Source organism: Botryllus schlosseri, chromosome 3 (genome assembly GCF_051294905.1).
Source record: "Botryllus schlosseri isolate E-star chromosome 3, Bs_hap1, whole genome shotgun sequence".
Classification (NCBI taxonomy): Eukaryota; Metazoa; Chordata; class Ascidiacea; order Stolidobranchia; family Styelidae; genus Botryllus; species Botryllus schlosseri.
In genome coordinates this window covers 20,705,068-20,718,500 of record NC_137238.1, presented here as the reverse complement: position 1 = coordinate 20,718,500, position 13,433 = coordinate 20,705,068, and the positions used below count along the sequence as shown (strand labels likewise).

Here is a 13,433-nt window from a genome sequence, read left to right as displayed (position 1 = left end):
GCTGTATCAGCGGTATAAGTTGCCACAGCTTGGCAGCGGTTACTTTTGATCGAATGAAAGCCAGATCGAATGAGATCAGCTTTGCGTTTAGTAGGTTGGGAGGTTGTCAATTACAATATACTCCCATAATACATAAAGAGGAATAAGTTACAACAGTATAACAAAGCTTAAATTATGCTACAGAACGAACATCGTAAACTATGCTGCAGAAGAAATATCGTAAGACATACATACGTCTTGGTGAATAAGGAGGTCGCAATATCACAAAGTTTGTAGTGACGTAATCCTCTCGCGCGGAAAAATTCTCTCAAACTCCGCACTGTAAAACGCATCGGGAGCGTTCCTCACTTGTGAACTAGAGAAGCACAGCTAACAACAAGCACTATTCGGCTCCGACCATTTCGACAATCAGACATATCAATATCGCAGGTTTTGGCCAACCAGCGACGGTCACTTTGAGCCAAGGTTTTATCGTCGTCGATTTCGTCGGTACCATCATACGTTGGTCGCATGATGGTCAAAGCTTCATGTCTTCAATTGTCCTGGTGCTGTAAGAATCGGCTCCGAAATACCTGTGTCTAATAATCCCTTACTCGTATCTTGCAGACCCCTAGATTATAAAGCATCCCAACGGTATTCGACCGCGTTAAGCGATACTAGGGATACAATGTTCTTTCACAATTGTGAATACACGTAGATTCATTTTTGTAAATTCTACGTATTCAAAAAAATATGGGGTGTGCCATTTATGACCGCACTGCTTCCCTCACGCTAACATGCCATGCCCGAGTATTACCCGCGCAGATTATAGCTTCCAAGAGAAACCAATGTCAGCCAAATCTTATCATAGCATCAAACAAATTTGTCTTATACAAATATAGGCATATTTTCACGATCAAGCCCTGTTGTAGATATAGTACGCAACACACTGAGCTTGGAAACGTACAAACCATCCGCAGGAGACCCCATGTATAGTAAACGTTAGGTTCTAAAGTAACTTATACCTGAAGGTAATTACAGACCGTGGCACACCAATATACTTGATGGGAAATAAGCGCCACAACTACATTTTACAACACTAATATTAATTCGTAGGAGTTCGCGCGAAGAATAATATTTGTCGCAGGAAATTATGCAAATATTACATACATATTAAAAGATCACTCGGGGCGCTCTCGTTGACCTTTCCAGTTATGCTTACGTTATCTCTCGAGTTATAGTCATATCCAGGTCTAGTGCGAACATGAACCGTGTTGAAACTTTGTTCCGTACGCCGTTTACGCAGTTACCACACTTCAAGTCACAGCTCACCGGCGGACCTCTCGTGGCACATACGTTAAAACCACTGTTGCCGGCAAATTCATGTTACCCTACCATCATTAAGTTACTTGTTTACGTTGGAAAACGCCATTGTGACGTCATCTTGATAAAAAGTCGCTTGCAGCCCTTGCCCCACCACCCGATATTGTCACGAGCCGCCACTGCTTACACCGTACAATCATACTTGTTTTTGTGACGGATAATATCCATGCGTTAGTGCAACGCAGAAGCCGTTTCGGCTAGTGAGGAATAGTGTTGTTGGGCACAGGCGAATAGCTTATTTTGAAATAACAACAACAATAATAATTTGAAACTGAAATCAATTTCTGCATTTGAAAATGCCTTACTTCGCGTTCTTCCAAAATCACAAATCACACGGCCGGCGTCTTGGTGACCTGACCATGGTGAGTGCAAAATGAGTCAAAGCTTGCTGTACAGCAGATGTTAATCATTCTCATGCGTATGGGCACGCACTGTGATTTGATCTGAACTGAATTTGATTTTTGCTGTTTTATTTCCCATTCACAATTTCATCCGATTTCCAACTTTTTGAGAATTCAGTAATTCTAATTCTGTTACAATTTTGAAAAAACTTTGAAGCTCTAATTCTAATCCCAATCCAATTTGGAAAAATTGTGTAGCTCTAATTCGAATTCAAATCTAATTTGGAAAAATTGTGTAGCTCTAATTCTAATTCTAATCTAATTTGGAAAAATTGTGTAGCTCTAATTCGAATTCAAATCTTATTTGGAAAAATTGTGTAGCTCTAATTCTAATTCTAATCTAATTTGGAAATATTGTGTAGCTCTAATTCTAATTCAAATCTTATTTGGAAAAATTGTATAGCTCTAATTCTAATCTAATTCGGAAAAATGTGTAGCTCTAATTCTAATTCTGTTACAATTTTGAAAAAAACTGTGAAGCTCTAATTCTAATTCCAATCTAATTTGGAAAAATTGTGTAGCTCTAATTCTAATCTAATTTGGAAAAATTGTGTAGCTCTAATTCTAATCTAATTTAGAAAAATTGTGTAGCTCTAATTCTAATCTAATTTGGAAAAATTGTGTACCTCTAATTCTAATCTAATTTGGAAAAATTGTGTAGCTCTGATTCTAATCTAATTTGGAAAAAAATGTGTAGCTCTAATTCTAATCTAATTTGAAAAAATGTGTAGCTCTAATTCTAATCTAATTTGAAAAAATGTGTAGCTCTAATTCTAATCTAATTTGGAAAAATTGTGTAGCTCTAATTCTAATCTAATTTGGAAAAAATGTGTAGCTCTAATTCTAATCTAATTTGGAAAAAATGTGTAGCTCTAATTCTAATCTAATTCTAGTTCTGTTACAATTTTGAAGAAATTGTGAAGCTCTAATTCTAATTCCAATCTAATTTGGAAAAATTGTGTAGCTCTAATTCTAATCTAATTTGGAAAAATGTGTAGCTCTAATTCTAATTCTAATCTAATTCGAAAACAACTGTGTGGCTCTAATTCTAATCTAATTCGGAAAAGCTGAAAATTTTCTAGTTGTCCAAATCTGGGTGCAGGGCATATTTTGAGTCAAAGGTTATACGGCAGCGAGAACACGGGATTCTTTGTGAACTATTATAACATGCATATAACCCGCATATAATCGATTCGCATTTGCCTGTCTGACTAGGCCTACTTTTTAGTCAATTTTTCTATAGGAGGAACGCGGCCTGAATTGAGAGACGGGTAATCCGGGAGTCGATATCGAAAACGACCATATTTTATTTAGTCAACTCGCCTAATATAAGCTGTAGACGGGCATTGACCATTTTTAGCGAACCCAATTACATTAACTGTGTAAATTTTAAATTCACCCGCTTTCCCGTCCGCTATAGTAACCGTTGAAGCCTGCTGTGCGTGTCCCCCTTATGGATCTCAAAATATGGTAACGCTACGTAAGCGCAACCGCAGTTCTGCCGTCGAATGGTCATAATGTGGCTTGTGAGCATGTTCAACATCACCTGTTTTGCAGAGGTAATTTTTACTAAAAACCTGAACATTTTTTAGAAAAGAACTGGATAATCGAAGCATTTTCAATCTACACAAACTGTTTCGCGGACCGCATGAAATCGTCTGGCGGGCTCGTATGTTTGACGCCCTGGTATAGACTTTTGTGCTCGGTCAGTAAACAGCCCCTCGCGAAAAATAATTGACTACCCATAGCTTAGAACGTATCAACTAAAAGTCATCAGTTCTATCCTCTTGTATTTCAGGGGAGGAATATGTACATCATGGTATCTAGATTATAAAAACTTGACAAGCAGCCTGAAATGATGGCAAAATAAAAACAGCATAAAACCATGGCAGCAATGAACATACAAAGAAACTACGGCGTAACGAAGACTGCGGCATTGGGAAGTCACACCACAATTCTGAAGGAATGTCCACTGATCATGTGAATATGCCACCATTGGATACGGCAATCATCTGAAGCCTTGTCGATGTAGGTCCGCTAGCATGGCACCTGGTATGTAATTAGTGCGCATGTCTTCTTCGTAAGCAGAACGCGTTGATCCGTCCATTTGCTCGGAAACGCGATTTGTCTGATCAAGTTGATGACTGGTGCCACCTGCAAAGTGAAATCTTGATTACCTTGACTTTATTTCGACTGTATTCTATTGTGCGCTATACCGATATCTTCATTGCATTCCGGGCACTTGGATTTTACTACCGCTCCTCCGCAATCGCCAATGGCGTAGACATGCCCATTGGGGCACTCGAACCAATGTCCTTTGCGGTGAAACCCCATTGCGCTACAGATCATCTTCTTTTCTTCGGCACTGATTCCAAAGCCACTTTTGAGAAATGGGGCCTTGAAAACGGAGACAATTCAAAATTCGCATTGCGAACTATTCAATCAACGTGTTTTGACAAAACTTGGATGAGGCAAAACACATTGCCTATCTACGCATTAGTGATGTCATTAATTGAAGGACATACCAAAGTAATACAACATTACATTGCCAGTGATGATTCGAGCGTATAAGATCGATTGGGGTTATGAAGTGGCGGCGCCGAATACAAATATATCTTACTAGCTTGTGTATTCTTTCGAGCAATCCGTCAACGTCTCTCTTCACGGTAAAATTGTCATTGTATGGAGTCGTCGTTTCCAGCAGTAACTTACCAAGTTCTTCTATCATTTCTTCGACTCTGTCGGTTGGAAAAACATTATTGAAAATAATATTGAAAGGCGGCTCCGATCAAATGGGCATTGACACAGTGCGGTTTCTAGAAGTATACATATAACCGTATATCACATTTTGCTGTTCGGAATAAAATGGATATGACATACATAATTGTGCATCGCCCAATTTTATGTACTCATCTGTCAAATTAGGCTGCACAGAGAAAGTAACATAAATGAATGAAGGAGGCACGAATTATATCAAGGTCAACTTCAGGTCAGGGAGGTTGGCATAGTTGGTAAATAAATTTAAAAAAAAAAACAGCCTTTGCCATGGGAGAATCCTGTTCGATGCTTAGCATTTGCACATTTCGGGGAGTCAGAGATCATTGATTATCATCGAAAATTATATTACGAAAGGTGAAATACAATGATACATCGTGCAAGGAACTCTAAGCTGAAAAAACAGACCAATTTTCCATCCATGTCTACCGAGGTGGGTGTTAAAATAAATGACGGTACTTGACATCTTCCTTTTTGTTGATTACATCACATTGTGTCTCGCGTATCGCATTGTGAGCTGTGTGTATTAAGCAGGGTTGTAACCAAGTGGCTCCGAGTCATAAAATCAATCTCACTTTTATAGTTTTGACTCGAGTCAAGTCGAGTCATTTTCAACTCGACCACCGAGTCAAGTCCGAGTCCAAGTCATCGAGCAGAGGGTCGAGTCCGAGTCATGGTATTGTGACTCGAGTCCGAGTCCAAGTCATTGTGTTGACTGCTCAGTTTCCAGTTAAAATCTTGTTAAACTCACTTTTTATAACTATGTTTGGTGATATTGAACGGGTCGCATTGGCATTTATAATATATTAATTTTCCTCACTTTTATCAGTTTCTGGTCGCATTTTCAAGTACTAGTAACAATAGACGAAATCCCAATAGGGTGGTTACTTTACTATTCTTCGAAATGGCAATGAACTGTGAGTCCTGGCCGTCTGTGACTCGAGTCATATGACTTGGTTCGAGTCATGCACAATGACTCGAGTCAAAGTCGAGTCAAAACAAAGATTGACTCGAGTCGAGTCGAGTCATTTCCGTATTTTGAGACAATGACTCAAATCGTTACAACCCTGGTTTTAAAATAATAGATTTTATTACGACTCGAAATTCTCCTCAAATTATTTGAGGTTGAGTTCGGTCTCCCTTCTCCACGGATGTTGTGCAGGCGGAGTAAAGATTGAGACCTAAATTCCAAAGTTGGTCAGTAGCGACGTAGACGTCTAGAATTCTTCTGTTTTTTTTTTGTCAAAAATATTCGAAGTTTCATGCTTTGATTTTGTCGAGTGGAAGATAGTTTTACCGTATGTTTGCATCATTGTTGTGAATGAAATCGTCAACACAACTTGTGAATGTAGCCTTTATTTCACGGTGACTGAAGATATTTTCAACATTGCACCTCTTTGAAGTGTTATTGGTCGCGACGAAGCAACCTACAATATCTAAAGTAGCCACTTCCTACTAACTGTTTGATGCAGAGAAATGCTCGACCCTACCGAAGTTTGATACTACGTTATTCATTTCTTTGGCATGTCATTCAAATCGCTAATTCTACTTGATTATATATTCACGGGGAAGCTTCTACTTGGAATCATAGCTCACTACTTCGTTCGGCCACATCCGCTAAATTATCATCTGAGAAAATTGTGCCACATCTGCTAAATTATCATTTGAGAAAATATTAAGTTAATCATATTGTGTACACCGCACATTAGGGTTGTTCAAAAATACCTTTTTGTTGCACCCTGGGGATTCACTGAATAAATTGGTTTTGCTGTCACAACAAATTTGGCCCAATTTCAACCAGCCGGAGATGCGGCAGAGCCAATTGAAGTTTTAGAAATTTATTTTAAAAAATATATTCTTTTCAAATTTCATTGTCAACTCTGAAGTTGTTAAGTTTCCTGAAAGAACGATGCATAAAAATGTTTGCTCACTTTCAAGCGGAAGAAGCGAAGTTATAGCAGTTGAAAGTTTTGGAATGGCAAAAATAGCATTGATGGTGTGAAATCCCAGCATTACTAATGAAAAACTGAAATAACTTCGCTTCTACGCGCTGGAATTGCGTCAAATTACTTTTGCTACGTGGTGGAAAAATAGTACAGTGGTATGTTCCACAACTGCTACACCAGTAGAGTGCGGGCAATTGTACCACAAATGTCGACTCCATATTTACTACTCAATATTTTGCGGTTTATCTAGGCTCCCCACCAGGGCTCTGGAGTCGGTAAATTTTACCACCGACTCCGGCTCCGACTCCTCACATTTTCAATATACCGACTCCGACTCCTTGAGTCTTTAAACGTACCGACTCCGACTCCGGATTCCGACTCCAGCATTATTACCAATTTACTTCGAAAATGATATGCCACATTGTCGGTTGAATGACTATATCATACAACCATTAAACATATGCAAACATATGATTAACGGTGGCATGCTAAATTGTTTCATTGTGGCACAGCTCGAATTGTCCACTATGCAATTAACATGAAAGAAAGATTTGCTAAATATCCTTCCTTTTTCAAGTTTTTATAACGGACTCTCTAATATCATGAAATGTATGAATCATTCAAATATGGCAGATGTCCAGTCCTGTATAATAAAATGCAGATTAAAAATCCAAGTGTAGCTCTTGTGAATGAGTTAGCAACTAAAAAAAAAGAGATTCAACTTATTAATTTTGTCATTGCACACTATCCTGATTACAAGCACACACACTCTTAATACTAATAGACATTGATCATAAATGGAATTTAGTTAAGTAGTCAAAGACCATAGCCTATGTCTAGTCTACTAATCTAGTATTCAAGGATTGGGACTTGCAGTCTTTCTTAATCATTTGTTCGACCCAAACAGCTAAGCTACGCTACAAATATTTTTAATTTTGTCAAGTGCAGTGCTTTTCAACCTGTGTGACGGTTCGCACTAGTGCGAATGAAAAAAATTTCAGTGCGAATGACGAGCGTGGTGCGAATAGTGCGAATGAAAAATCCGGATGAGTGCGAATGAAAATTGACCATGTTTTTTCACTTTTTCCGACGTGGAATAATTCAAATAAACACGATATTATAAACAGTGAGCCCGTAAATTTTGTCGTTTGGAAGCAATTCTAAAAACTTGTTGGTAGCTAGGCTTTTCTAGTTCACAAGTGAGGAACGCTCCCGATGCGTGTATGTACAATGCAAAGTTTGAGATGATATTTCCGCGCGAGAGGATTACGTCACTGCATGGAAAAAAGAAGGAGTTCAATCGGTATCAGTTGCTCAAGTCAAAGCTCACTTGCTCGGAAACATCCACCGTGTATGGATATTGTATACGGACCTTGTAGGGATGTAGGTAATACTGTAGTAGCTGATGCCAGTGTTGACATTTGGCATATTTGAATGCAAAATATTGGAATTTTGGCACACATTCATGTTGGTTAACAGCAGAATTTGGCGTTTCTTCAACTATAACAATTAGCACATTAGATCTATAACAAGTGTTGTTAACTCGTGTACCTATCAAGGATTAGAGGTTGTTATAAATAAAATTAGTGTAAGCACATCAGTGTCTTACGTCCAATGAATATTTATCTTGCATCACATCGAATTATTAAGTCACTGGGCAGTTTATCTACTGACCAGTGCAATGACCTGTTTGTAATGCAAACTCCACAATTTAGGCTTAGACACGCTTTCCTGTTCTTGGACTGATGATCTGAGGCCAAGTCTAGATCGTAAAGGCATAGGCCTATATTGGTGATTCCACTAAGCTTGCTGATCCATAGGAAAAGTTTGCCTAGCTCGTGTTCGTACCGCCTTTGTACTACAAACTTTGTAATACTCCGAACTCTACCGGTTTAGCTTGAGCAGATGAGCAGTGAGCACCCTCTGCAGAGCAAAATCAAATCCACCAAGCCGCATGCCTTACGATATTCCTTATGCAGCCTAATTTAAGCTTAAGTAGACTGTTGAACCTTATTACTCTTTATGTAGAAGGATATGTGGGATACTAAAGATAATTTGGCATTATTTCAGTCAGTTTTCCAATATTGTACGATTGACCTAAGAGTAGGCTTACCATATTTTGGAAATCTAAAAAGAGGACACTTTTTCAGAAAGTTGAACCGGAGAAGAATTCCCAAAAACCAGTGAATTTTTCCCACTTCATGATCGGTTGACTAAAAAAAAAAGGTCATCTTTTCCGCTCAGAGCTCAAAATACCGCTTTTCTTTCGGCATTGCTAGGTGGATGACTAAAAAAAAAGGTCATTTTTCCACCCAGCGCTCAAATCACCGTTTTTCACTCTGAACTAACCGCCGGAGCGTCACTTCTGAGCTGAGGACTTATGGTAAGCCTACCTAAGAGCCATCCCGCAGTTGGCTACCCAGGCCGATATAACTGTGTGTTAATCAAGAATCTTATGTGAGTAATAATTATTCAAGAAGGTGAAAGTGTTGGCTTTGACAACACAAGGATGCGGAACGTTGTTATTGAAAGATAAGTTGATTTGTGTACTGCATTGATAAGAAGTGAATGAAGCCAAGCTTATCCATAAACAACAGTCATCAATTACTCGGATTGTGAGGGTTTGTATAGCAATGCATTCCTGATTTTAACGCCCACCATACCACCCAATCATCTAACATTAGAGGTACCATATTTTGGAATCGGGAAAGGAGGACAGTATTTCAAAATTTTCAAACACAGAATACCGGCGGAAAATCCTGAGAAGTGGTAGATTTTTACCACTTCGTAGTCGGTTGATTAAAATAAAATAAAGGTCAACTTTCGCTCAGCTCCCGAAATATCCTCCGGAGCGTCACTTCGGTGCTGATTTACGGCATCTCAGTCGAATTTTTCTATAAATTCGACCAATATTCCTAAAAAATGGAGGACAAATCCTCCTAAAGGAGGACGTATGATAACCCTATCTAACATACCTTAGTACGCGAAGCATCTTTTCGAATGTTGTCAGAAAAACGAACCAAAGGTGCTAGTCGCAACATTGATGCTACGATTCAAGTGCAGTTTCACTATTTTGTGCGTTCTAAATGCAAACACATTTACATCGCGATGACGTAACATGTGGATTTAGTGGCAAAGTGATATTGTTGCGAGAGAATATTGTTCTTGGGTTCGCCCTCAAAGCTTCCAAGGAAATCACTGCACGATGCCCCCGGAATTTGCAACGAACTTCTTGAGAACAACGGACGTGCGATATCTGTGATTTTTCTACTGCAGTGATTTTAGTGCTTGATTAGTCAATAGTACGATACGCTGAATGCAAAATAATGAAGCTCTGTACCTCCAAGAAGCTCTTCGAATAGAAAAGTGATAAGTTTCTTCACTTTCTTTTCGTGTACTAAATTTCGGCTGACTGGTGCGAATGAAATTATTTTTCAAAAAAAAGGGCGAATGGAGCTCAAAAAGGTTGAAAAGCACTGGTCAAGTGGGAAGCATCGTTTGGTTATATTTACATCAATTCCAAAAATGGCATCAATTTTCACTGCATCGCGAAAACGTAGATTGCGATTTTCTTCCCCTGTGCAAATGAGTTGTAATTTGCAAGTAATGTCTAATTTTTCTATATAGGGGGTGGGCAACTTTTTCGGCCAAAGGGACACATGAGATTTACGAACCATTGCGCGGGCAACTGCAATGTTGATAACCTTTTTTTAATCGTCCCATAGGAGCGGACCGAATTAGGTAACATTGCAAAAAGACTAATATTAATACGCTATAAAATTGATAACAATATGTCATGCATGTGCACGTGCAGTCATGCATGTGCAGTGCGCAATCAGGCCCTGGTCGCGCGAAGCGCTAAATTTATTTGAAGATAATGACTGATTTATATCAATAAATATGTTGCTAACATACATTGGGGTTGCATCTGTATACCACTGGGCTCATTTGGCAAGGACAGGATTATTCGACGTTTAGACGTAGCCAAATCGATGGTATCAGTGAACATGCGTCTATCATTTCGTGCAAATGTTTTGTCGACGATCTCGCTGCGAGTGCACAAGCGAATCCGCATGTTGGACGACACGTTATCTCCTCATTGCTAATATAGTTAGACTCAATTCTGTGAATAATATGTATTTATAATTTTCAGAAGGGGGCTCGAATACTGAATGCAAGAAATCTAGTGAAAATTAATCATGCGAAGTACCGAAAAAAATTCCAAGTCAAATAAATCTGCTATGAAATAATATACTTTGTGGTCATATACGAAGATCTTGGATAAATGTTACTGGCCCCTGGATACGTCAATGCGTCAGAACTGTTGTTTTAGTCATCATCAAATTTCGCGGTCATGCTAATCAAATTTTGGTTGGCCTTGCAATTGTACCTGATGTCATAAATAATTTCGAGAATTACTTCTCGGTAAGTATTTCAATGTGACGTCAGGTTCAAAACGAAATTCAAGTCTAAATTCACATTACCGGATGTTATAACCCTTTCAAGCAGTCGTTTGCAAACCTATTCAGCTTAGGCGCACCAATAAAAAATTAACGAAACAAAACGAGGTTGCATTGTTGACAGAGATACATGCACTGCGTCGTCAATGACAAGCACTTTCGCTCGCTTACATCTTTCAAGTTTAGTCAAAACAGAAGAGCGACGCCCGGTACACATAGCGATGAAGATGTGGATGGGCATACTGGATCATTTTGATTGCTTTTTCGCGGAATATGGAATAGAAATTTGAAGCAGAACGCCAAAATTCCATCATTTTGATTGTCGTTTCGTAAATAAATTAGCTGTTCTTTCTCTCCTGCTGAAAGATTATTTGATTCAATGCAATGCCATATAAATGGTTTCGTTCCATATCTCTCTTTAACAGCTGCAGGAGTAGTCAGAGCGGTTTTGAGGACACATATGCTTGTCCACATGCCAGTTTAAAAATGTTACTATACACGTACAATATTCACTCGCGCCAATCTCTTTTTTACTAAGACGAGTGTTACGTGGGGTTGGAAAAGGTTCTTGGAGTTGGAAAAGCTTACCTGAGCATAGTTTTCTCGAGCGTGAAACTGTGCCGCTATGGTACTTACAAAGCTTCAACGTTGTGCTAGCACATTTGATTTATTTTTGACATCATTCAATAATAATATTCTGCCTTATAAGATATGTTAGCTGACAGGATGATATGGCAGGAGTTGAAAACAGGAAAAAATGCAATATGCACATTGCACACACAGTCCAAGGCATTGCTGACAGCTATTTGTAGAGACAATACTTTCATTGGCAGTGGCATTCAATAAATGAACACATAATTCAGCAGTCGAATGCGGTATCGTAGTGATTTATTTATCTGCGATTGGCGAGCTGTTGGTCAGTTGCAAAGAGCTTTGTAGGGAACAGCAGCTGCTTGATAGATAAAGTGACCACAATGAAAAATCGAAAGAAAAAATCGGCGTATTAAAATATCCAGTAGCAGCCAATAGCCATGGTGCCTTCATTTCAAGCATGGGATGGGTATCAGTGATCGTGTTTTCGTCAGATTTTGTAATCTCGTCTATCATTGCACCGTCCGTGTCGTTATCGTTTTACAAACCATGTTTTCTAATTTAAACAATGTTAATTCTTTTGGTTGCAAGAGTCAATATTTGCACTTGGGCTGTTCAAAAAATGGCTTTTTTCATAAATCTTGCTGACTATGTGATAAAATCGTTAGGTTGCCTTGAAAAACAACCCTGCACACCAAATTTGAATTCATTCAAACCGGTAATTGCCGAGTTCTTACAGTTTGAAAATTTTGAATTTACTAAAAAATACCAAACATTTCTTTTTCGATTTTTTCTGTCAACCCCATGAATTTGTTGAGTTGTCTTCAAAAACGATGCAAAACAAATTTGAGTCAATTCCAACCCGTAGAAGCGGAGTTATTTGAGTTTTTCAATGATAATTCTTGGATGATCCACGATCAAGGATAATCCCAGAATTAATATCAAGAAAAAATCAAATAACTCCGCTTCTACGGGTTGGAATTGACTCAAATTTGTGGCATTTTATAGTAAATTCAAAATTTTCAAACTGTGAGAACTCCGCAATTACCGTTTGGAATGAATTCAAATTTCGTCTGCATCGTTTTGTTAGGAAACCTAACGATTTAATCAGCTAGTCAACGAGATTTGGGAAAGAAGTTTTTTAGCAGTCCTAATTTGCACCTATTTGATTATCATAAGATTCGCCTCTGTTATTACAAATGCCATCCAGTTGTATATGCTGCAATGTATTGCCTACTAGGTCCGTACACGGAGGAGGTCTCCGAACAACTGATCCATATTACACAACAATGTTTTTCTCGGCTGTGGCGTAATACTGTCACGACAACATACACTAGCGAGCTCGCGAGTGAAATGCATCGGGAGCGGCCTCACTGGCGAAAGAGTAAAGCAAAGAAAGCATAGAAGTCGTGAGTAAATTTTGATACAGTGTGGCCTCCGCTTTATTCCCTAAGTTCTCAAAAAATTGTGAAACATCACAAAATCGGAGGTACACATTTTGTGAATCACTGCTTTCACTGGTGCACATCAACCCAGCAAGTACCTCGGTACTCACTTTGAATCAATTGTCATTTGACTTTTGGAATTGGAGCGAATATCGAAATATTCCAGAACACGTTGGAGACGCTCAATTTCGTCACTAAACCGCTCATCCTCTTTTTCGGGGATTTGATATCTTTTAAGCAAGATCCACTCGCGAATTGCTTCAATATCACAATGGAACGCTGAAATATAGAGTAAGAGGCGGTAACTATAGCAGATAGTCTTCGTGACGACAGAGGGCAAGGCATAGAACCCCCCGTGAGTTACATAATCTTGTAAACTCGAGGGCCAGACGTAAAAATTTAAATGTAGGCTGGTCGAATATATGCACATCAATCGTGTCGAATTCGTCTTCA

The 13,433-nt window shown here is 38.8% G+C and overlaps 1 protein-coding gene across 2 annotated transcripts in view; it reads right to left on the bottom strand.

Moving 5' to 3' along the window:
• Window positions 1-3,536: 3,536 nt before the first annotated feature.
• LOC145436033 (NFX1-type zinc finger-containing protein 1-like) overlaps window positions 3,537-13,433 on the bottom strand; it is a 59,399-nt gene continuing 49,502 nt past the window's right edge. For both annotated transcript variants that reach the window (XM_080313319.1, XM_080313320.1), the window contains exons 34-37: window positions 13,091-13,259; window positions 4,384-4,501; window positions 3,980-4,160; window positions 3,537-3,917 (exon numbers count right to left, since the gene is read on the bottom strand). In XM_080313319.1, the coding sequence (XP_080169445.1) occupies window positions 3,772-3,917; window positions 3,980-4,160; window positions 4,384-4,501; window positions 13,091-13,259 (614 nt within the window). In that variant the 3' untranslated portion in view covers window positions 3,537-3,771. The remainder of the gene's footprint in view (window positions 3,918-3,979; window positions 4,161-4,383; window positions 4,502-13,090; window positions 13,260-13,433) is intronic.